The sequence below is a fragment of the Dermochelys coriacea genome, chromosome 1 (assembly GCF_009764565.3).
Source record: "Dermochelys coriacea isolate rDerCor1 chromosome 1, rDerCor1.pri.v4, whole genome shotgun sequence".
Lineage (NCBI taxonomy): Eukaryota > Metazoa > Chordata > Testudines > Dermochelyidae > Dermochelys > Dermochelys coriacea.
The window spans coordinates 306,600,448-306,625,901 of record NC_050068.2 but is presented as its reverse complement, the minus strand read 5'-3'; the positions used below and the strand labels follow the sequence as shown (position 1 = coordinate 306,625,901).

Here is a 25,454-nt window from a genome sequence, read left to right as displayed (position 1 = left end):
TAGTGAACAAAATGAAGAGCTGCAGCCAATTATAGATGTACTATGTCCAGTAACATTCTCCTTGTTGTGGTTCACTTTACTTTTTCTGATATCAATCATTGATTTTTTTTTTAAATTAGGTTCTGTTGCAGTGAGAAAACCTTGCATCATACAGCAGCACAGTAAAGGGCACTATCTGGTAGGTTTGCTAGACCTACAAATTGACAGTGTTAACACAGATTCCCTCAAGGAAAGGTCTTAGGTGAAGAAGTGCAAAACAGTTATCATGAAATCAATTCATGCAGCAGCTACAAAAATAAAAACCTGTACAATTAGCCACTCAACTTACTCCAAGATTCACTGCAAACAAACCAGAGAACATGCTTTGCTAGATAACGTGTTCACCGATTATGTGAATTTCACAGTAAGTTGCAGGTTATTGCTCTTTTATTTTAAATTCTTTTCAGTCACAGTATGGATGCCAGAAAGTAAAACCACCCTGATGGAAACATTATAAAGATAGGTCAGCAATTAAAGTGTGCCTTTAATCAACAGCATGGAATAGAAACCTTGCTACAGGTTGAAACACAATACTGCTATATGCTCACTAGCAGGGCCGGCTCTAGGTATTTTGCCAGCCAGAGTTGAAAACATTTTCAGCACCCCTCCACCCTCTCAGCGGCCAAGCAATACAAACAAACAGACAACCAATCACCAGAGAAGACAGGAAAAAAAAGGCCAAGGGGCACAACAGTGTGGCACCTCCCCAGATGTTGATGTCCAGAACAATCTCCCTGTACAACCACCTCTAAAACCAGTCCTGCTCACTAAAGGCCAAATTTTGTATCGCCCTGAGGGGCAGTAAGGAGGTCCTGTTCCCTCCTCCCTCATGCCAACTACAGGGTGGGGCAGTGGGCTGAAGACCATAAAAGGATGTAATATTGGCCAAGTTCCCTCTGTACAGCATGGTCACAGAGGCAGAATACTCCCCTGCCCCAGGCCAGTGTGGCTCCATGTTGCTTACATGCTTATTCTGGGCTGTGATTAACAGACACAGGTCTAGCCCTAAATCAGTAGATTTATTTTTAAGTGACATCACAAATCTACGTTTATCAAATTATCCAGTTTACTATTTTTCAACTCTCTTCCCTAATCTCCCTTTTAAAAGATTCATGCTATGACAAGATAAATGCTTCTTCTTTACTGGCAACCCTGCACCACCTCACCTCCAGGGAAAATACAGAAGTAGTGTTACCTCTTGTACCAAGGTATTGACTAGACTCTAGTAAAACATGCATCAAGCTTTAACAAGGAGTCTTATGTATCTCTAGCAACCAAAAAGCTCTTATTAAAGTCAATGCAGTTTATTGAACACTGGTCAGGGCAAGCTAACCATTTCTATGCAATACCCTCAGTTCCTTAGCACAACAGAATGGGTTGGATCCTCAGATGGTGTAAATGGGCCCCAGCTCCACTGAGGTATGAGGCCCAATATGTCTAAACTAAAATGTTAAGATCGGCCATTTTATGGTATAAACATATACATAATGTTGTAACAGTAGCTAATTTGGGATTTTCTTTTGAATTTAAACTAGTCAAAAGCATCTTCTAGTGATGAAATTAGGATTGGATAATATAATTAGTCCATGTTATATTTGATTTGGATGTTTGGGGACATTTGATTTGTATGCATGTGTAGAACGTGAAATAGGTTTTTATTAGGATGTTGATTAGCTATACTGTAACTATATGTAAATATTACCACTACCAGATAATTAATACTTATTTTAAAATATCTTAAATATGTAATTAGTACTTTAGGACTACAAACTGAGAAGAATTCTGGAAACAAATCTTAAATTACTGCACGTCTTCTCATTATGCTTTAGAGTCACATTTCCTGACTCACCCCAAGCCATATTGCAGGATGTAGGTTCAATGATTTCTGTGATGGATGTGCTAGGGTGTTGATTCATAAAAAAATGCTTTTCTGTTCATGGAAATCCGCTCTTGATTTATTGGATAAAGAACAAGTTTTATCTCTACAAGGGTGGTTTATGGAAGGCGGACAGTCTTCCCTCAGAATATTTCACTCATCAATTTTTCTACATTTAGATATAATTTTTAAATGTTCTCAAGGAATGCAGCCGTAGATTTTGTGTCCAATTTTCTCCCTGTGATGATATTATCCCCATACATCAATTAGCAATGATACATTATTCATGCAGAAATCAGTTTTAAGTTACAGTATGTGCCCTACATCTAGTCCTTGGGACTCAGGGGAACATGGAAGTGGATAAATGATCTTGTATATAACTTGGTGTTGACAGATTTATTCTAATAAGCATCTATCTGCACCATCAATGTACATGTATATATATATTTTATAATGCACTATATTCCATTATTATTTGTTTATATATATATGCTCCCAACGAAACAACAAACAAAAACACTTTTAGAACACCGTGTTCAATTAAGCATATTCATGAATGCTAAAATAATGTTAAGGTTTTGGCTTAAAAACATGCAAAAAATGCAGTTAAATTCAAAGAAAACTTGAAATTCCATCCATCCAAGCTCCTAGTAATGCTGTTACTAGCAATGGTATCTGAAATGACAGTCTCCTGTCACCTGCCCTGCTTTATTGGTACTGAGAAAGTCAACCACCACTTTCAAGACCCCAGTATTTAGGAGGGAGATTATCGGATGGATTAAATGTGGAATTTCAGCTTCGTTTCTCCATTTCCTGGCTATAGCCAAGTCCGATCATGTAACATTATACACCTCTACCCTGATATAACGCTGTCCTCGGGAGCCAAAAAATCTTACCGCATTATAGGTGAAACCGCATTATATCGAACTTGCTTTGATCCACCGGAGCATGCAGCCTCGCCCCCCCAGAGCGCTGCTTTACCGCGTTATATCCAAATTCATGTTATATCGGGTCGCGTTATATTGGGATAGAGGTGTATTTATGTATAGAGTATTGTATCGTATTGTATTGTATGTGTGGCTCAAGGTTAACAATTACAATCTCAAACTATACAACGGAGGAATAAAGTCACTGGATTTGAGACCTCTGTAGAACTATCTTTGAACTTTCAGTCATTATGTCCTTTCTTAGCTAACCTGGAGGATTAAAAAGGCTGTTCAAACCTTTCAGAGTTTGATCTGTGCCCTTTTAAAAATATAATTACAATAATGCCATAGTCTAGACACTGTCTTGTGGATCAGTGCAAAAAATTCACACTTTTAAAGAATAAAAATAAGTTTTAAAGGGATATATTGCATAAAACCATCGGAAGCCAAATTGTACCAGATGTATGTTTAATATTTTTGAATCGCACCTTCATACAAGAGCGACAAATAGAACAACAGAAAATAACTTAAAACCATGAAGTCTTTTTTCCACCAATGATTAGTAATATTACAAAGCATGAAAGCAGAGTCATTTATCACTATCCTCAACATCCCTTCCTCCCAATATACATTAGACTTTGCTTTATCCACAGCATACCAAGTACTTTTTAGAGAAAATCAGTTAAATGATAGAGAAGAAAGGAAGATTTTACACTGAAATTTAAAAGAGAGGAAATAACGTACTGGCTCACAAAAGGCCAGGAAGTTCCAGAGACACAGAACAGCACAAATAAATGATCTCCACAATCCCCATCTGCAGAAGTTTAAGAAAACGGACAGAGGAGTGTAAGAATGAAGATGCGCACAAGCTCTAGGAGACTGGGGATAATCTTAACAGAACTACCATGGTGGAAGCCTATCCGTTATGCATCTTTTTATGATCATAGAATCATAGCATATCAGGGTTGGAAGGGACCTCAGGAGGTCATCTAGTCCAACCCCCTGCTCAAAGCAGGACCAATCCCCAACTAAATCATCCCAGCCAGGGCTTTGTCAAGCCTGACCTTAAAAACCTAAAATGAAGGAGATTCCACCACCTCCCTAGGTAACACATACCAGTGCTTCACCACCCTCCTAGTGAAAAAGTTTTTCCTAATATCCAGCCTAAACCTCCCCCACTGCAACTTGAGACCATTACTCCTTGTTCTGTCATCTGCTACCATTGAGAACAGCCTACAGCCATTCTCTTTGGAACCCCCTTTCAGGTAGTTGAAAGCAGCTATCAAATCCCCCCTCATTCTTCTCCTCCGCAGACTAAACAATCCAAGTTCCCTCAGCCTCTCCTCATAAGTCATGTGTTCCAGTCCCCTAATCATTTTTGTTCCCCTCCTCTGGATGCTTTCCAATTTTTTCACATCCTTCTTGTAGTGTGGGGCCCAAAACTGGACACAGTACTCAGGATGAGGCCTCACCAATGTCGAATAGAGGGGAATGATCACGTCTCTCGATCTGCTAGCAGTGCCCCTACTTATACACCCCAAAATGCCATTGGCCTTCTTGGCAACAAGGGCACACTGTTGACTCATATCCAGCTTCTCGTCTACTGTAACTCCTAGGTCCTTTTCTGCAGAACTGCTGCCGAGTCATTTGGTCCCTAGTCTGTAGCGGTGCATGAGATTCTTCCTTCCTAAGTGCAGGACTCTGCACTTGTCCTTGCTGAACCTCATCAGATTTCTTTTGGCCCAAATCTCTAATTTGTCTAGATCCCTTTATATCCTATCCCTACCCTCCAGCGTATCTACCTCCCCTCCCAGTTTAGTGTCATCTGCAAACTTGCTGAGGGTGCAATCCATGCCATCTTCCAGATCATTAATGAAGACTCCTTATATGACTCCTTATATGCTCAGCAGATTTTATATATATATATACACACACACACACACACACACACCTTGGTGGTCGATGCTACAAGAAAACTCTTTAGAAATACAATCTTCTGTTGGACAAACACACATTTTCAACTGCAAAAGGGCAATCACTTGTAGCCACCTGGATAAAACAACTTTCAGCATACCTAACATTAAAGACACTAATGGTGGACTTAGATAGCATTCAGTGAACTTTTTTACTTTTCTGAGTGTTGGACAGTAGAATTTGAACTATTTTAGGCAGCTTCAGTTAAGTGATAAATAGTATCTTATCATTTTTTTATATTTCTATAAATCTATTATCTTAACTTAAAATCAGCATTTACCATCTGTTGTATCATAGTATTTTCCTCTACTTAAAATAGGAATTAGGTATCACAGATACCACTTTGCAGTAGATGATTGCCACAAAAACCACAGCATTTGCCAGCATGTACCTGGAATTCATAGATTTATAGGGTGAAATTCTGACCTCAATGAAATCAATGTAATTTTGACCATCTAGTCTGACCTAATTATAATCATCTAGTTATGGCCATTTAATATGACATCCTGAATAACATGGGCCAAAGAATTTCACTCACAAGTTCCTTGCCATAACTGTGTGGGAGAGGCAGGCAGTGGCTACACTTGCAAGCAGCAATTAAGGTTATGTTCTTAAGCTGATAGGGATCATACTACCTTTATCAGTAACTACAACTCTGTTTGCACCCCTTGATGCTACAAGATACTGAACACTCCAATGGCAGCTGAGAGTGCTCAACACTTCAGTGTATTGACCCTTTAATTGTAAGAAAAGGGGAATTCAAAGGCTAACAAATGCAGCTCATGTCTATAAGCAAAAGTGTATCACACCAGTGCTGAGGGTATACCAGCAGAAACAATCACAAAAAACACGGCTAATGTCAGAGATCAAAGAAAATACCACTCCCAACCTATCCATAGCATTAAATACTCTGGGATATGGTATGGTGCCACTTCAAAGCCTTCAGATGACATAACCTTTAAAACCACCTTAATTATGTAGGGCAGCCTAAGCATTTAAAACGGCTAATCACACGCATTTGACAAGCACCTTTCTAGGAACTTAAGCCACTTTAAATCCTTAAGGCTGATTGATACCTACAGACATGCATTAAAAAGTGCATACTTAATACTGTAAATGCACACTTAAACACACACACACACACATATATACACACACACACACGCATGCTGCATCTTTCCAGAAGTGTGAAAACTCAAATGCAATTACTGTGACCAAGATTTTCAAAACTAGGGACCTGAAGTTAGGCTCCTGAGACAATATGTGGGCTCCTACATAGGTGGCTGATTTTCAAAACTGCTGAACTCCCAGCTGCTAGGTCTGGTCCCCAAGTGAAAAAAAGCTCATATAAATATTTTAGAACCTTAAAAATAATGTTGGTTTGTGTGCATTTCCAGATTTGGGTGAAGGTTCAGAGGGAATCTTATTTTTAACCAAAACCATCCCTACTGGTGGCCACTCTACACACTTTCTCATACAACAACATTCATGTTACCATATTCAGTCTATTTTGAAGCAGCAGGTCCAAAGTCGAGATTAAATTAGAAAATTTCACTGTAATGGGATGTACCAGCCTCTTAAGGCTAATAAAGATAATCTCCAGGGTCAGCATCTTCCCATTTCAATGTTTCTGTAAGAAGTAAGTAGGCAGGAGCCTGCAAACTCCACAGTCACTGAGGTGGCAGAAGAGGTCTTGGGGGGTCTTTTGGGGTTTGTGAGGAAGTCTCAGACTGCTGTCCCCATTCAGGATGTGAGATCAGAGCTCCAAGTGCAGAGGGTTCTGGATCTCCCCTCTTCCCTCAGCACTCATGGATTTGTATTTCCCAGTGCTGCAGGAAGTTCAGAGCTTGGGAAGGGATTTAAGAAGCTCCTTTTCCTCACAAAAGGGAGAGATGTTCAGGGAGCTACAAGAGCTGTGAAACCATGGTCTTTTTTCCTCTGATGTACTCTTTTAATCGGGGGGGAGGGGGGGAGTGGAAGAATTGTGTAGCAGAAATCCCTGTGGAGGAGCCATGCTAACTCCAGATCTCTGAAACAGGCCAAAGCCCATTACTTGCATTAAGACCATAAAGCAAAACCTCTGGGGCGGGTCAGTGCTGACATCAGAAGGAATGTAACAGACGTGTCCCGTTGGGAAGGTTTTGTTTTGTTTTGTCTCTTAAAGAGGACTCATTGTACAGCCCTTGGTTCGTTTGGGCCTGTCACTTTGTTTGCTTCAGCCTGCTAGTCCCTGGCATGAGTTCTATATGATTCCCCTTCCTTAAAACTGTTGTTTTACTTTAAATGATCATAAATTATCCTCCAGTGAAAGTTTTTACCAAGGTCCAAATATTCTCCAGCTCAATCCTAGAATACTTGAATTAATTTAGCAAAATTAGCCCATTCACTTTCCTATATGGTATGTCCTAAAATTTAATCAATTTTTAATGAATGTCAGTGACCCACTTAAAGGAGATGATCCACCTCACTATATTGATCCACTTTTCTAAGTCAATAATGCTGGTGATCACTACTTCCGTATCCATCACCCAGTATATAACTGCTTTGCCTACCCCTAAGTGTTCTGATTACAGACAAGGCTGCAGTCCAAAACCAGCATGTTCGTTTCAGGGTAAGAGACTGAGCAAAAAAAAGAAACTGCTTCAGTGCAAAGTAGTTGACATGAAAGGATTTCTTGAATTGTCCAACATGTGTGTTTCTGCATTAGCTTTTTTCGAGATTTTAAAACTAAATCTCACAAAACACTCATGCTTAAATCTTCTTTACTCAAGCAGCACAACAAATAAAACCAAGGTTTCAGACTGTGGCCTTCATTATGGCTGGTAAGATCTCTCATCCACTCTATACATATTTGGCCATATTTTACACAGATTGGAATAAATTTGGAGTAGCTCAATTGACTGCAATGGAGTTATTCCATACGTTCACTGGACTACCTGAGATCAGAATTGAGCACATTGTGTCTAGAAAAATGACAGGCTTCTGGTTTCTGTATCAGAATCATAATAAATCATTAATTATCAGCAGATGTCTAAATAAAAGCAACACCTGCATATACTTCTTCCATACAAATTATGTGTTGCTTGGTAATTCTGATAAAGTCAACTCAGCTATGTGTACCAGATTAAAGCAGCATATCATCATCTAAAAAATAATTCAAGCTCTTCAATTTAGTCTGTGACACAATAATATTACCAGATTAATCAGATCATAAGCAGAGATGATGATATAGGCCATAACAACAATCAAATAACTTCTTCATATGTATAAAACTGAAACATCTATATTAAAAAAAATTGAAAAATTGAAAAAAAACAATGTTGATAAATGCAAAGTAATGCATGTTGGAAAACATAATCCCAACTATACATATAAAATGCGGTCTAACTTAGCTGTTACCACTCAAGAAAGAGATCTTGGAGTCACTATGGATAATTCTCTGAAAACATCCACTCAATGTGCAGCAGCCATCAAAAAAACTTAACAGAATGTTGGGAATCATTAGGAACGGGATAGATAATAAGACAGAAAATATCATATTGCCTCTATATAATTCCATGGCATGCCCACTTCTTGAATACTGCATGCAGATGTGGTCGCCCCATCTCAAAAAAGATATATTGGAATTGGAAAAGGTTCAGAAAAGGGCAACAAAAATGATTGGGGTATGGAACGGCTTCCATATGAGGAGAGATTAATAAAACTGGGACTTTTCAGCTTGGAAAAGAGATGACTAATGTGGGATATGATAGAGGTCTATAAAATCATGACTGGTGTGGAGAAAGTAAATAAGGAAGTGTTATTCACTCCTTCATATAACACAAGAGCTAGGGGTCACCAAATGAAATTAATAGGCAGCAGGTTTAAAACAAACAAAAGGAAGTATTCTTCACACAATGCTTAGTCAACCTGTGGGATTCTTTCCTAGAGGGTGTTGTGAAGGCCAAGATGATAACAGGGTTCAAAAAAGAACTAGATAAGTTCATGGAGGATAGGTCCATCACTGGTTATTAGCCAGGAGGGGCAGGGATGCAAAACTATGCTCTGAAGTGTCCCTAACCTCTGTTTGCTAGAAGCTGAGAATGGGTGACAGGGGATGGATCACTTGATGATTATCTGTTCTGTTTATTCCTTCTGAAGCACCTGGCATTGACCACTGTCAGAAGACAGGATACTGGGCTAGATGGACCATTGATCTGACCCAGTATGGCTGTTCTTATGTAAGATATGTTGACAAATATCAATATATTTTCTATACTTCTTCCTAATCCATGTGAGAACAAGGGTGGATATGCAAATACTTTGCCAGTGTTATCTATCAACAAAAAGTTTATATACACCAGTGCCTAAAGTATTGCATTTCTGATATGCTCATGAAATAAATTGTGGAAATGGAAGGGAGAAAATTCCTTTGTCTCTAAATTTGTTAGAAACAAGGTATTTTGGTTCATATTTTGCATTATTTCTTCAGCAGCCAATATTACATCATATCTCCTCAAATTCTGAAAGTCATTTCATTCATCTGAATATCTTTCACTAGTCTCCTCATTCTAACTGACTATATGGTAAATCTTGGAGGGTGGGCGTAGTGGGTATTAATAGTTGCATTGTATAGTTATTAGATAAATGTTACAAATCATCAACATTACAGGTGGCTGTGACCCCTAGAGCATTCCAGTGCTAGAAGGCAAGCGGCTCAATGGATCAGGTAATAAGTTTCAGCTGGCCTACTATTTCACTGTACCCCAGCTCACTATGTTTATAATCTGTATCTAAAAGGTGTCACATAATATGTCACTAGAAAACTAATAATATTAGCATTAATATTCTTGCATGAAGGATGTATATGCAATGTGTATTAAGAGTTATGGATATATGCTGTAATGATGACTAAAACGTGTTTAAGCCAGGCATGTCAGGGGAATTGGTAAACAGGTCTGCCCTAGACAAAGGAATGTATATTTGCTTCTCTGACCAGCTTAGTCATCAGGCAGAGGCAATGACAGTCTAACAACATATTAGGTAAACAAAGCTATCAATCTAACAAGAGGGGGAGGAGACAACTTCCGGAGGGTGGGGGGGGAAAGAACATTTGTCTTGGCTATAAAGACAAGGGGTCTGAACCGCAAGTGATAAGTAAGGCTACGTTTTAGTCATGGGTATTTTTAGTAAAAGTCATGGAAAGGTTATAGGAAATAAACAAAAATTCACAGCCCATGACCTGTCCATGACTTTTACTATATACCCCTAACTAAAACTTGGGCGGGGAGCCGTGGGTACTCTGAGGGTGGGTGGTCCGGGGCACCACGGGTGCTGAGGGAGGTGGCCCAGGACCCCCGCTGGTGCAGGGGGTAGGAGGGTGTTTAGCAGGTTTCGGAGGCTCCCTACCCGGCTCCACATGTCCCTGCAGCTCCTAGGTGATGGAGGGGCCAGGGGGCTCCATGCACTGCACCTGCCACAAGTGCTGGCTGCACAGCTCCTGTTGACTGGGAACCACAGCCAATGGGAGCTGCAAGGGCAGGGCCTGCAGGAACAGGCAGCACCCGGAGCCCCCTGGCCCCTCTGCCAAGGAGCTGCAGGACCATGCCAATGGGAGCTGGGGAGCCCCCCACCCCAAGGTAAGCACCGCCCCACACCCCCCAACACCCTGCCCTTAGCCCCAAGCCCCCTCCCACACTCCCAAACTGCTGCTGCTGCAGATGTCACAGAGGTAATGGAAAATCACGGAATCTGTGACTTCTGTGACCTCCGTGACAGACTCGCAGCCTTAGTGGTAAGCAATTGAATCAACTGATTGTCTACAATATTACTCTACTATAAAAAGTTTATCAAGTGAGGAGTTCATGAAAGCCCATGACAAATTGGTGATTAATATTGTCATAAAATGTATGCCTTAACACGCAGCCTCTAGTACTTCTGTGGAAGGTCCTGACTGAGAAAGTCAGCCCTGCCTGGGAAGAAGGAAGATTGATGAGAGAAACCACACTGAACAAATCTTGTACCTTGCTAGAGTAAGTTTCATACTTTTAGATGTGTGTTTTCACTTTTATTTACTGTAACCATCTCTACTTTTATTTCTTTTACTTGGCATCACTTAACCTATGACCTATTGTTAATAAATTTGTTTTATTTTTACTATAAACCAACTCACTGTTGTGTTTGAAGGGAAGGGTGTATCTGTCTTAGTTAAATTAATAAGCTATGATGTACTTTTGTCTTTTAAAGGAGCGAACAAATCTTATTTTGAGTGTTCCAGGAGAGGGCTGGACACCTCAGTGCACACGGTTTGGGGAAAATTTGGGGCAAAAGCAGAGACTTGTTAGATCTGAGCAGCTAAATTGTCCAAAGATTCCTTCCTCACTGAGCATTCTCCATTCCCCCAGAGCTCCTGTGGGTTGATTGGATGGTGCATGTGCTATCCCCAAAGACCAGTTGAGAACACTCCATCCTTGGACTGCATGGGCTGAGATGTATTTCCCTGCAATTGCTCTTCCTGGAAGCCTGAGGCTACTGTGTCACCAGGCACAGGAAGTGACAGCACAGAAAAACTCTCTCTCCCCTGCTCTCAGTGCTCCTCCTGCTGGCACCCAAGGAGCATGGAGGGAAAGAAGGAAACAGCCTGATTTGAATGCAGAGGGGTGAAGAATAGAGGGTGGAGAGGAGCAAGGGATGGGGACAGTAATTAAACTGGCCTGAAAAAAGTGGGGAGGGGAGCTATCATCACCCCAATATCTACCTGTCCTCCTATTCAGCAATTAATCTGTCCCTCAACCGCCAAGTCAATATTGCCCCAGCCCCAACAATTCTGTCCCCACATCAGTTCTCCCCACTCCAACCTAGACATCAGTTTTGCTCCCACATCAGTTCTGCGGCTCCACAGTCCTCCATCAATGCTGCTCCCACATCAATTCTGCCGCCCCCCTTCCCTACCCCAGCCTCACCTCTGCACCTCCTGAAACCACTGGGGTTCTTCACCCTGCTCTCCCCAGCCAGGTGCTGCCAACAAGGAGAGAAGAGGGGGAAAGGAACAGAGGTGCCAACCCACTGCACCCGCACAGAAGGGGAGCGGGGAGCAGAGCAGCCCTGAGCTACTGGGCTCTTTCTGCTGCCTCCTCTGCCATCCTGTAACAATGGTGCCCTCTCCTGAGGGGGTGGGAGAGAACTCTGCCTGCTTCCTGCAGCAACCCTGATTTGCTGCTCTTCCTGTGGGCAAGTGGGGAAAGTAGCCAATCAAAGGGGGTTTTCTCCTAGGTGGTATTTAAAATGTGCACCCCTCAGTGACCCACCTCCCTTTTTATAAGTGTTATTTCCTGGACCTGCAACCCACTGTAACCTTTAAGCACTGAGCAGGGAGTAACCCAGGAGGATAGCAAAAGGGGAGAGGATAAGGCAGGAGCTAGGGAAAGGGGTGGGGAATAGGAGAAGAAGGGGATATGGAAAGGCTGGGAGATGCAAGGGCAGAAGGGTCTGTAAACGCTGAGTACACTTCCCTATAGAACCTGCATTCCCGAGTTTCAATATTCCTTTGCCATCTAGCAATTATCTGTGAAATCTTTTGGCAAAGTGTCTCATCCGCCACTGGAACTGGTTCATATAAAGAATGACAACCTACTGCTGTTACTGGTCACTCCTTTAGCTCAAGAGATAGAGGATTGTGCTGTATATCTGATGATGATGATCCATCCACAGGATGGAATGTTTGTTTGTTTTTCAATTTTTTTTAAAACATAGGAAATTAATGTTAGAGATAGAATGATCACATGGTTAAGGCAGTTGAATTATGTCCTGGAGAACTAGATTCTATCCCTGCCTCTGCCACAGAATTCCTATGTGATGCTGGGCAAGTCACTTAAACCAAACTTTTCATAGGTTGTCAGTAACTGTATGTTCCTCATTTTCTGAGTGCCTGACTTGAGATCCTGGGGTCTGATTTGAAGAAGTGCTGAGCACTCACACCTGCAAATGAAGTCAATGGGAACGGTGCTAAGGACATATAAGGGGCTATATAATACTAAGTACTCTGGAAAATCAGGAGCTAGGTCTCTCAAATTAGGCACCCAACATTAAGGATACTTTTGACCATAATATCTCTGCGCCTCAGTTCCCCATCTGTAATATGGGGGGTTATAACACCCACTTACTTTACAGAGGTATTATGAAACTGAATTAATTGTTTGTGGAGCACTCAAATCCTATAGTGATGAATGCTATAGAAAAGACCATGAGGAAATTAAAAATTCTGTTTTCAAAGCAGGGTTTGAATGGTGTGTAGTAAATAAGGCATGGGCCACACATTGACCAATATGGATAAAGCTCATGTATTGAACAGCTCATTAAATCAACATCATCCATTCTATGAACTGAAGGAGGCAGGGATCCTGTGGAAAAATAGTATGTGATAATGTAATTAAAGACCACATCATAATGCATGCGAACAAGGGGGTTGAATTAAGATTGCACAAGCAACCTGAATCCTGGCATTTCCCAGCATTTTCCTTACTTTACCTTGCAATCTTAATAATCTTCTTTTAACATAGTTTATATACAAATTAGACTCAAAAACCTATCAGCAGCATTCTTATTGCCAGCTATACGTGTGATCTGCAAGCAAACTGAACATAATTTCTATGCTATTGCTTTCAAAGAACAGAGTTACATGCAACTATAAATAAGGTTAAGATTTTGTCAGTTATTTTTTAGTAAAAGTCAGACAGGCAACAAACAAAAAGTCATGGAAACCACAGGGCTTGAGCGCAGCGGGGGTGCAGCCATGGGGGGTGCACAGTCCCCGCTCCCAAGCTGGCCACAGCTGCAGGAAAGGGGCACAAAAACTGGCTGCAGCCCTCTCCTCCCAGCCCCCAAGCTGCAGGGCAGGGGCTGCAGGGTCCTGGTTCCAGCCATCCAGCCCCAGTTGCAGCAGGGGAGGGATGCAGAGTCCCACCTCCAGCCCCAGCTTCAGCTGCTGACAGCTGAAGCAGAAAAACTCATGGAGGTCCGGAAAAGTCATGGAATCCGTGACTGCCATAACCTCCATGACTAAATCGTAGCCTTAGTATAAATACAAATCCAGACTCACATCTCTCATCATTTTACAGCTTCCCTGGTCCTTCCCAGCTTTCTTGCACACATTGCCAGCCTCCGTTTAATGTATACTAACACATTAGTATCCCGTCCTGGAGAAGAAAAAAAGATTAAAAAAGAAGAGCTAAGCAAAGGTCCATTTAACATCCCCACATAGTAAAAACTGTAGCTGGCCCTCCGCATTTTTATCATTTTTGATCAACAAGGACACTACAGCGAATGCAATGAAGAACATGGGCCAAATTCTGTTGTTGGTTACACTGGCCTAGGTCTAGTATAACTCCTCTGAAGTCAACAGAGTTACTCCAGATATACCTTAGTATTAATAAGAGCATCATTTGGTCCCATGTCTATGGAGTACATTTAGCCCTCACATTATAGAAGTCTTCTGAACATGACAGGTTTCAGAGTAGCAGCCGTGTTAGTCTGTATTCGCAAAAAGAAAAGGAGTACTTGTGGCACCTTAGAGACTAACACATTTATTAGAGCATAAGCTTTTGTGAGCTACAGCATCCGATGAAGTGAGCTGTAGCTCACGAAAGCTTATGCTCTAATAAATGTGTTAGTCTCTAAGGTGCCACAAGTACTCCTTTTCTTTTTTCTGAACATGAGAACACTACAGCATATAACATAATCAAAGACGGGGAAGGCTAGTCAATTAATACATTAATTAATTACTAATAACTAATTAATACATCAATTAATACATAAAACAAATGCACAGTGTTACAGTTAGCAACAAATTGCTCTACTTGCCTATTTATCAATTAAAATAGCAAGCAATACTTAATAAAGATAATAGGCTGCTACAGGGTGGCTAGAAAAGTGAATGTCACCTTCTACATGAGGCTTTGTATGGGTTAAACACCATACATTCATTATAATGAAAGGCAGTTCATTTTGAACTTCTGCTTTATATTACTGTTGCCCTATTTCTTGTGACATCATAATCATCTTCAGATCCCAAGAGCACCCAATTATGGATGGCAAATTAACAGATTCCAGATATGACAATATTATGGAAGAGAAAATGCCCCGATAACAAAGAAGGCACCACAAAGTAACTAGCTGCAGCAATGGCTCTCGTGGAAGATAAAGCCATTAGATTCTTGTCTTATTCTTTCTGGGAGAACCAAGAATCATTCTCTGACTATAATTATAATATGTCCTTCTAACATGCATTTGGACCAACAGGAAATGTGCATATAGTTAATCGTCTATAGAATTACCATATAAAGAAAATATAACACACCTGCTAGAGATTATCTTCATGTAGAACATGCAGTCTTTAAAGATTTTGAGACAATAGTCCTAACATTTTCAAGTATTTAATAACAAGAACAAGATGTGTGCAGAAAACATTCCAAGTACCTACAAATTATTTTAAAGCTGTGATTATACTTTTCAAATAGATTAAGCAACAGGTTGAAAGGTCTGACTTTAGAAGAGAAAATAAATAATGCAGAATAAGGAATTTCTTCAGCTGTATTTTATATTATGTAATTCCTTATCTCTATACTGAATCCTATATATTTAATAAAGGACTCATTAGTTACATCTGTTTTCAACATCTATATATGGTGTAACTAATAGGGTATAGCTGTCAAACTGGGACTCCTTAAGAATTATACTGATTGAAGAAATGGTCAAGTGTATTTTCTCATTATGACATCAAGATAACCCTTTAAGCCAAGACTTTCAAAAGTGACTAGAGATTTGGGGTATATCTAAAAGACCCTTTAAAGGAAGGATGGACAGCACTTTCTAAAGTTCAGACCCCTTCAAGATGTGTCAGCTTGGGCACCCAGAATCAATAGTCGCTTTTGAAAAATCAGAGCTTTACTGTTTAGAACAGTGGTTCTCAAACTTTTGTATTGGTGACCCCTTTCACATAGCAAGTCTCTGAGTGCAACCCTTTATAAATTAAAAACACTTTAATATATATTTAACACCATTATAAATTCTGGTGGCAAAGCAGGGCTTGGGATGGAGGCGGACAGCTTGCGACCCCCCCATGTAATAACCTTGTCACCCCAGAGGGTCCTGACCCCCAGCTTGAGAACCCCTGGTTTAGAACATTAAACATTGTGTGGGCACGAATGTATGTACACATACACATAAATATAGGCATTTGCTAGTGTTTAAAAAAGAACATCATGGATCCTCCTTGTGAAAGACTAACATGTCCATTCCTTTCCATCCCAACAGCATCATGAAGGTTTGGCAACAGAATAATAAAGAAATACTTAGCATTGAAACTCACCCTTGCGCAAAGGGTCAGCGCACTGTTTAGGCATCAGTCATTAGAGTAAATTTTAAATAGGAATTAAGTGGTGCACAGGCCTTCACCTGTATCTCACTCAATAATGAATTGAGCCTCACAACACTCCTGTGAGGTAGAGAAGTATCATCGACACATTTAAAGATGGGGGGAAGTGAGTAATTTTGGCTTTGTCTGCACTAGCAATTTTCCTAAAACTTCCCACAGTTGCACTATTGCTGGTTCGACTCCATTGGTGGTATCAACAATGAGAATGCTAGTATAGACAGGCAGCTCTGGTGACTGCCAGCATTTGAACCACTGTGCCATTTTAGACTTGCTCTGAGTACAGTTAGATGACACAGTGACTAAAATGTGGCAGCCTGTCTACTCTTCGCTTTCACACCATTGCTACCACATGTGGTAGTGCAAAGATGGGAAATCTTAAGAAAATTGTTACTGTAGACACAGCCAGGTCAAACAGGAAGCTAGTGGTATCCTGACTCTCAGATTTGTCCCTTCACCACAAGGCCACACTGTCTATGAAGACCCAAACTTATCTGTTGTCATAGGAATGGGGGGAATACATGTAGGGAAATTAGTGAGCTACTTAACCAGGTGAACTCCTTGATTCCCCATACAGAGCTGATTGCTTACCTCTTTGTACTGCTATTTTTAGAAGCTGAGAGTTGGTCCAGTCATATTTATATCTATTTTAGGGGGAATGGTTAAGGACCCTTACATTTAGTATGCTTAACACTTTCTCTGATAAAGGCCCTTGTGACCTTCTCTTTGAGAAGCCATTATTTGCAGTAGACCTTTGATGTTCCAGAGGGGGAATGCTCTCAGGCTACCCAAGTGTCTTTTTTTTTTTTTGTTCCATGAAATTCCATTCAGCTTTTGCTAAAATATAAACTGTTAATTGCCATAGCCTCTCTCTTGCTTTTATTCCTCAGGAACAGTTGTATTTAATAAAATTCATTTTTATTCTTTCCTTTAAAATAACATAGAAACTTATATAGAAACTGCCACTCCATTTTATTTAGGTTGCAAAGGCCAGCACTTGAAAGTTAGGAAATGCCAGATTTACAGTTTCTTAATTGGGGTCCTTGTTCACATGCATTATGACAGTCTTTAATTACATGATCAAATATTATATTTTCCACATAACTTCTGCCTTATTCAGAGCACAGAATAGATGCATACAGGAGCAGAATCAAGATTCCATGGGGAACCATAAATCTGCTGGTGCCTAAAAGATGCTTGGAGAGGTCAAGTATTATAAGTACCTATTTTCTCGAAAAATGAGAAATAATTGTGAATGTATCATTCTAGATACTATTATATATCCAATAAGGATATAAAATAATATCATAAACTTTAAAAAATTTCATGTTTTCAGGTATAGACCTGTTTGTGCTTTTGGAACCAAAGATCATAGAGGTCTGTCAAAAATTCCACTGTGTGTGAGTTCTATAGGTAATCTTCCAATTATATGAAATTGCCTAACACTGTGAATTTGCATTCTTGAAGAATGAATTGTACTTGTATTTATGCTGTTCACTGGCTTTCTCCTTTACCTATTTAGTAGGACAAAAATAATTTAGATCTGGTGGCTTCACAATCTTTTGTTCATTAGCTGGCATTGACATTTTTATATATATATATATTTAGGTATATGAAGCACCTAATAAACATCATGTACCTGTCATATCCACTACATCTGCTTTATCAAACCTAGTCAATAAATTAGTTACCAAAAAAAAAAATCTAAAAGTTTTGATCAATGCTACCTATGACTCCAGTGTTTAATTTATTTTTCTCTTTGGTTTTATGTTTCTGTTCAGCCCATATAGGGATCTCTCTTAATCTATCCATTCTCACTTTGTCAATGTCACTTTAGTGAATGGGTCTCAGCAGCCTTACCCTATAAAATTAAGTTGTTATGCACTGGCTTTTACAGCTGGTGAAAGACTGATGAATGGATACAATTTGCAAAGCACTCATTCCATCTAGACAAGATCTCCCAGCCCCACCACCAAGTATATTCATTTGTCCCTTAGTAGCCACCAACAATATAGCCCTAAATTTTCAGAATTGGGTGCCTCATTTGAGTCACCTTAAACAGACCTGCTTTTCAAAAGTTGGGTATTCAGCACATTCTCAGCATCAGATGTCTTTAAGGTGTTTTACATTTGGGCACCCAAAATCCCTAGTCATTTTTGAAAATGCAGGCTATAGTGGCTGTCTGTTTTTTCTGATATGCGCTGCCCATTGCCAGCTATGACTGGGACACATTCAAACAGCAAAGGCTAAGATTTAGTTATGAGTATTTTTAGTAAAAGTCATGGACAGATCATGGGCAATAAACAAAAATTCATGGCCTGTGACCTGTCCATGACTTTTATTACAAATACCCATTACTAAATTTCTGCTCCTGGGCCACACTGCTCTGGGTAGCCCCTGCTTTAGTGGTGGTGCTGTCTGGCCCTAGTGGTCCACTGCTCCGAGGCCCCCAGGGACCGCTCTCGTGATGGCTTCCAGGGGTGCCCCCAGGGCCGCTGCTCCTTGGGTGCTCACCGGAGCCACTGCTCCATCCATCCCCAAGACTGCTGCTGCACGGACACTCCCTGGGGCTGCTCCTGGGACCAATGCTTGGGGGTTCCCCGGGGCTGCTGCTCCGGCTGTTCCCAGGACCGCTGCTGCTTGGGTGGTCCCCGGGGCCAGTTGCACCAGCTGCTATGGCTGGCCCTGGGGCCAGCTCCTTGGGCACCCCACGGCCAGCTGCACTGGCCGCTGCAGCTGCGGAAGTCATGGAAAGTTACAGAATCCGTAACTTCCACAACCTCCGTGACAGAATCGCAGCCCGAATGATGACTTATATTTTTACTTGCATCATTGCTGAGATTATGAGAAAACCAGGCAAAAAGAACTGAAAGAGAATATAAAGACTCCGACCAAATTCCGATCACTGTTAAAGATGTTCCCAATTCTCCATTGCTTTGTACTTTGAGTACTCAGAAACACTTCTGTGAAGTGAACAATGTCATTTTACTCTCACCTCTCGTAGGTATAAATGACTAAACCATGTGCAAGGGAAAGGAGAAAGTCAAGCCTGAATAAAAAGATTCCTAGCAGACTGAAAAAACTCTCCTCTTACTCTCTAGAATTATTAAAGAAATTGCAAAGAGGCTTACTGTGTTGGGCTTCATACTGGGCTCCATGGTGCTGTAACTGCTGGCTACGCCTGTAGCAGCCCTCTCCTGCTTTCAGAGCCTGCTTAAACAGCTTCTCTGCCTCCACAATAGTTGTTGCTTCCTCTTCAGCCAAGAGGATATAAGCAGTGGCACACCTGTCGATGAGATCAATGACAAAAAGCAATAATTCATGAGAAAGCGAAGTCAATCCGTGGTTATCAAACAAAAACACATGTGGATGGGCAAGGATATATCAAATATACAAGAAATTCTGTTCTGTTCAGGTTCCTTTTTGACAAATCTTTGTAAAGTAATGACATTAGTGGCCAGATTCAAGATTCTTACTTGTGCAGAAGAATATTTTACTATTGGAGTAATCACAATGAAACTAATGAAGTTGCTTGTGAAGTAAAAGTACTGCTTTATGTAAATAATGGTGGTCAGATCTGGTCCTAACATCATCAACTCAACTCATATGAGATCTTTAGTTCTAAGTATTATTATTGTCAGAATATTATATAGGACATCTTTGATCTTTTTAAAATTAAATGTTTTTGCTGTATGAAAAGAAACAAAGAACTAAACCAATTACAATAAAATAAGAAAAAATACAAAGGTAAATACAATATAAAGCCATGTTCACCCAATCATATGATAATATTTCACATTTGTTCATTGTTTTATGTAGTTAGAAAAATCAGAGAAAAAGAACCAAAGAGAAAACACGGGATCAAATACTAGGAGTATAGTGAAAGATTAACTGTAGAGCACAGTGTGTCAATCAGACACAAGACATGCCCCACACAGGCAGAAAAGAGCCATCATGAAAAATAAAATCAATTTCCAGCTCTGGTTCACAGGATCATCAATAGATGGGTGGAAAATAATAGGTTGTCTTGTACATGAGGTTCCTTTGAATAGACCAAGTTGAGGCCTATATTTTACTACTCATGCAAACTTTTCTAAGCTTCGTCTGGTCCACAAGAAAATTCCTGTCCAGGAATTAACTATTCCTTTTCTCCTTTCTGATAAAGAAAGTTGGGCAACTATTATTAAGGCAGTTGGTTTACCTTAGCCTGGAATGTAAAGCTATTTCTGGAAGATATCTGAGTGGAGTCATTCTCTTTTTATACACTTTTGTAGCACTTGTATAGCTTGTCATGCCAAGAAAGTCTCACTGAAATGAACTTATTGTGGGATCAGAGAAATCCATGATTTTCATTTTAAAAAATTAATAGTGGACTCATGGACAATAAAAATCCCATAGACTTGCATGTTTTTTACATGATATCAAATAATTAAATAATTAAATAAATATTAGCTCTTTTGCTCTTGCCTCCATCCCCAACTAGAGTTGCCAACTTTTTAGTCGCACAAAACTGAACACTCTAGCCCCCTCCCCTTTCCTGAGGCCCTGCTCCTGCCCTTCCTCTTCCTGAGGCCATGTCTCCCACTTACCACATTCCCCCTCCCTCAGTGGCTCGCTCTCCACCACCCTCACTCACTTTCACTGGGCTGGGGTGTGGGAGGGGGTGAGGGCTCTAACTGGGGGTGAAGCTCCAGGGTGGGGTCAGAAATGAGGGATTTGGAGTGCGGGAGGGGGCTGCGGGTTGAGGCAGGGGGTTGGAGTGCAGGAGGGGGTAAGGCTGGGGATGAGGGGTTCAGGGTGTGGGAGGGAGCTCTGGGCTGGGGCCGGGGATGTGGGGTTTGGGTTGCAAGAGGGTGCTCCAAGTTTGGGGGGTTGGGGCGGGGGTGTGAGCTTACCTCAGGTGGCTCCCTGCCTGTCCTAGCACTGTGTTGCATGTGCCCCAGAAACAGCCAGTAGCAGGTCCAGCTCCTAAGCTGGGGTGGGCAGGAGGGGGCAGGAGGCTCCACACACTGCTCTCGCCCGCAGGCACTGCCCCTCCAGATCCCTAGTGCGGAGCCAGTGCTCCGGGGTGGGGGAGGAAGGGGGAAAGTGTGTGGAGCCCAGTGGCCACCCTGCCTAGGAGCAAAATGTGCTGGCCGCTTCCGGGGCACAGCACGGTGCCAGCCAGGACAGGTAGGGACTAGTCTGCCTTAGCACCGCAGACCGGACTTTTAATGGCCTGGTTGGTGGTGCTGACCAGAGCCGCCAGGATCTCTTTTCGACCAGGTGTTCTAGTCGAAAACCGGACACCTGGTCACCCTATCCCCAACTCCAATAGGGAACTATCTGGTGCCACCTCTCCTCTGCCAAATATATTCATCATTCATCACGAGGTAACTTGTTTAATAATTCAACATACTCATTGACATCTCATTGGCCTTTGGATTGGGCCTACAGCTGCTGCATCAGCAAGTGCCAAAGGGGCCACGCTATGCCACACAAACAGATAAGGAGAAAATGACCAGATGTCAGGAAATCCATTATGGGTGCCTGGAACTTATCCCCTGCAGCTTTTCCCCAGCACCTATATCTTCCCATAAGGTCCACTTTCATAAATGCAGAACTATTACAATATACAGCTTTGGCTTTCCTCCCAGTGTCAAGGTCTTTCTGCGACAGGCCTTTAACTAAGAATAAAAATCTTTGTGGCAAAAATCAGTGTCCTAAGCTATTATCCAGTGGATTTTTAAATGACAGGAAATAATCCTAATGTTATTGTCACGTACTCGTTCAACTCCAAGGCTTCATGTGCTGCAGAAATTCTGGCTTGCGGGTTTCTCTCTCTCCAGGCTTTTTGCATTACTATTCATTAAAACAAAGCAAAACGGTGGCATGTCAGTCACTGCAGCATTAACAGGGAGAATTGACTGCACAACAACAACTCGATGAATTGCTTTCAGTCTGACTCACTGCTGAGCATTTCACAAACCAGGCGGTTCAGCCAGTCACTCAAAAGACACAATCAATTTCAGTTGCTCTCCTCAATCCCTAAGGTTAATCTTTCATTTAATTAAACCTTTGTTTACAGCTAAATCTGGACTAGGGCTAGATCATGCATAGAGCTGCACTGTTACACTAAAGGGGAGGGAGAAAGCATAGGGACCCTTTTCCTCCTAGCAGGGGTGCAACAAGAGGAGTTTCAGGGGAGCCCAGCCCCCCCCACCTTGGCCCTTGACCAGAACTGTAAATTAGACCCAGCAAGGAACCCCTCATGATGGAGGGGCGGCTGGGTCAAATTTGAATGTGACCCCATGCACCTGCTTGGCCATTTCTATCTCTCACACACCCCTTTGCAATCCTTCCGGTGCTGAGGGGCACTGGGAACCCGCAGTCTGCAGGAGGGTGGGAGGATTGGATCTGGAATTTTGGTGTTTCCTGGGAAGTGGAGATGCAGAAGGAGGATGGATTCTGGAAGTCCCAGAACTGCTTGGCCCCTGATGGGGATGGTGCTCTTCAGCCTGACTCCTCTCAGGGTAAGAGCTTGGGACTGAGCATGAGGTGGAGAGACCATGGGGCAGGGGCTTAGGATCTGTAAGTCATTGTTTTGCATTGCAAAGTACATTATCTAATGCATTATTCAATAAATATTTAACACAATTAGAGTCTCTTGAATCAAAGCAGGTTATCATTTACAGTTTCCATTGCTCCCTACAGTTTCCAGTTTCAGTGGGCCACTAAAACATAGGGCTGACTTCTACTTCACTTACATGGGCGTAGTTCCTGTGTAAATGAGGGCTGAATTTGACCCAGAATGTATAAATCGGCATTGCACCAGATGGTCTAACAACTTGTTTTACCTCTGTATATGTCAGAAACCACTGATGGAAGTAGGAGGGAAACTTGAGTCTTTGTAAACGTGCATGGCTTTAGTGACAGGCCGTACAAAATATAGTGAAGCGTCTCTCAAGCAATAAATAGCACATAAGTTAATAATTATTTGTTTGAAATCTACACATTAATAATCGGACTCCACAAATTCCCAATATTTTACCCAGAGGAGCATCACTGAAATATGATCAAGCCCTTGCATTTGCTCGTCTGTTTGAAGAAAGTTGATCCCTGAGACAAATTTCTGCTAACCCCAGTCTAAAATTACCATTAAACACTCAGAAAAAGCTCATTTTCTTACTGGCATCTGCAGGCCGTAAATGATCTGTGTCGCATGTAAAGAACGTTTGATGATCCTGTGCTGAAAGATTCATATCATAGTAGGTCAAAGGTTCTCTTCCTGTCACCCACGTATATCTGAAAAGGCACCATCAAAGTCAGACATTTTGGTTAGATAAGAAGACACACATACAGCAAATCTATACTAAAGGGGAATCCTAGAAATGAGAGATAGACATGACCTATTAGTTTATCCAGTCCGCCTCTCTACCAATGTATAATTGTTCTCTACAGTGTATTTTCTTGTACTTTAAAGGAGCTACAGTAGTTACATATAGGCTAATCAGTATCTTGAAAAGTACACATTGGAAATGAATACAGATGTATTCAAAAGTTAAGACCCATAGAAGCTAACTGCAACCCACACAATTACTCTGTTACAATCAATTTGAACGGAACTGCCACTGTATTGTTAACAAATACCAGACACATTTAAAACATTTAGATTTGTAGGTGTTCTAACAGGATAAGAAACTGCAGAATTACTGGGCTCTTGAAAATGGAGCTAAATTCCTTCCCATTCAAAAACATTTATCAAGTCGAGAACACGGGTTGAAAACTTGAGGCATAGCTGAATGCTGCCCAAAAAGTATTTTGCTTGGTATTTAGAATGTTCTCCGTGTGCTTCTCAGGGCTATGCTACTGTGACACTTACCGGTTATACTCAGCTCCTCTGAATAGGTTTAATGGATTTCGCCACACTTTGCATTCTGTCATAAGGAGAAATAGAAATATATATTAATGAAACTCCCCAAAATTACAACCTTAATACTGGCATTCATCAGAAACATCAATTATCCTCTAACAAGTTGTCGGGGTGCAGGGATAGCTCAGTGGTTTGAGCATTGGCCTTCTAAACCCAGGGTTGGGAGCTCAATCTTTGAGGGGACTATTTAGGGATCTGGGGCAAAAATTGGGGATTGGTCCTGCTTTGAGCAGGGGGTTAGACTAGATGATCTCCTGAGGTCCCTTCCCTGATATTCTATGATTCTAAGTTGTGGTGGTCTGCTTTTATTTCCCATGCAGCCAAATAGCAAATTAAAGGCATGAAGATACAGGTAAATGTATTTTCTCACTCTATCCCTTTCAAACAATGATTTCCTTATAATTTAGGGTTAACAAATTATATCAGTCAAGAAAACTACCCTTAACAAAGTTCCAAATGGAAGATTAAAACAATTGTTTTGATTACTGCCAGGTTTCACATTTACCATAATGAGTGTGGGGCAGCGGGGGAGGACCATATCTAGGACTATTGTATTGAAAAATCCTGTAATTAATCGTGTCCCTATGGACTTGTTATTTCTAGAGGCAAACTTCATTGTCTAGTTACTGTTATAAATCAGTGAGACTCTCAGCTACAATTGGCTGCTTTAATTCCTCCTCAGCATTTGAAATTAAAAACAAAACAAAACCTGTGGCACCAGCTGCTGACCTTGCTTGAGTTATAACCATCCCACGATTGACAAGGGATGCTAAGATTGATTGGCAGAGGAAAGTTCACAGTAAAGGCTTGGGAACACTCAAAGAGTTTCATATGTTTTGCTTCTCTTATACAAAAATAAAATAAGATTACAAGTTCCCCATGTTCATATCCAAATCCATCTCACAGGCAGGGAGACACAAGAAAATCCCCAACAACAATATCATTTAAAACAGAGCTTACAAGATTAATAGCATTAATTCCTACAGCTTTCCAAATACAAAAGCCTGATTCTGGTTTCACTTGCACAAGTTCTATACCAGTGGAACTCCGCAGATTTCAACAGAATCACTTCTGATTTACACCAACGAAAGTGAGACCAGAATCAGACCCAATATTTGCAACCAAAAGATTCAGAGATGCACTGTGTGGTAGCAAATAATTTTGCTGCAGACCATTTATTGTAATATACATCACACAAGTCATTGCAAGAACTTGTCGTGCCTTGTTTTGCCAGCAATATTGTGTCACAGACATTTTATCAGGCTACTTTTCATCACAACCAAATGTCAACCTGCAAATTTTCTATGAAATGTCAATGGC

General features: G+C 41.1%; 1 protein-coding gene across 1 annotated transcript in view; it reads right to left on the bottom strand.

Moving 5' to 3' along the window:
* The window catches only part of ST7 (suppression of tumorigenicity 7), a 228,206-nt gene that overhangs the window by 63,304 nt on the left and 139,448 nt on the right, over positions 1 to 25,454 (bottom strand). The window contains 6 exon segments of the mRNA XM_038372895.2: positions 13,892 to 13,908; positions 13,911 to 13,988; positions 19,354 to 19,508; positions 21,988 to 22,063; positions 23,391 to 23,506; positions 24,084 to 24,138. Of these exon segments, the coding sequence (XP_038228823.1) occupies positions 13,892 to 13,908; positions 13,911 to 13,988; positions 19,354 to 19,508; positions 21,988 to 22,063; positions 23,391 to 23,506; positions 24,084 to 24,138 (497 nt within the window).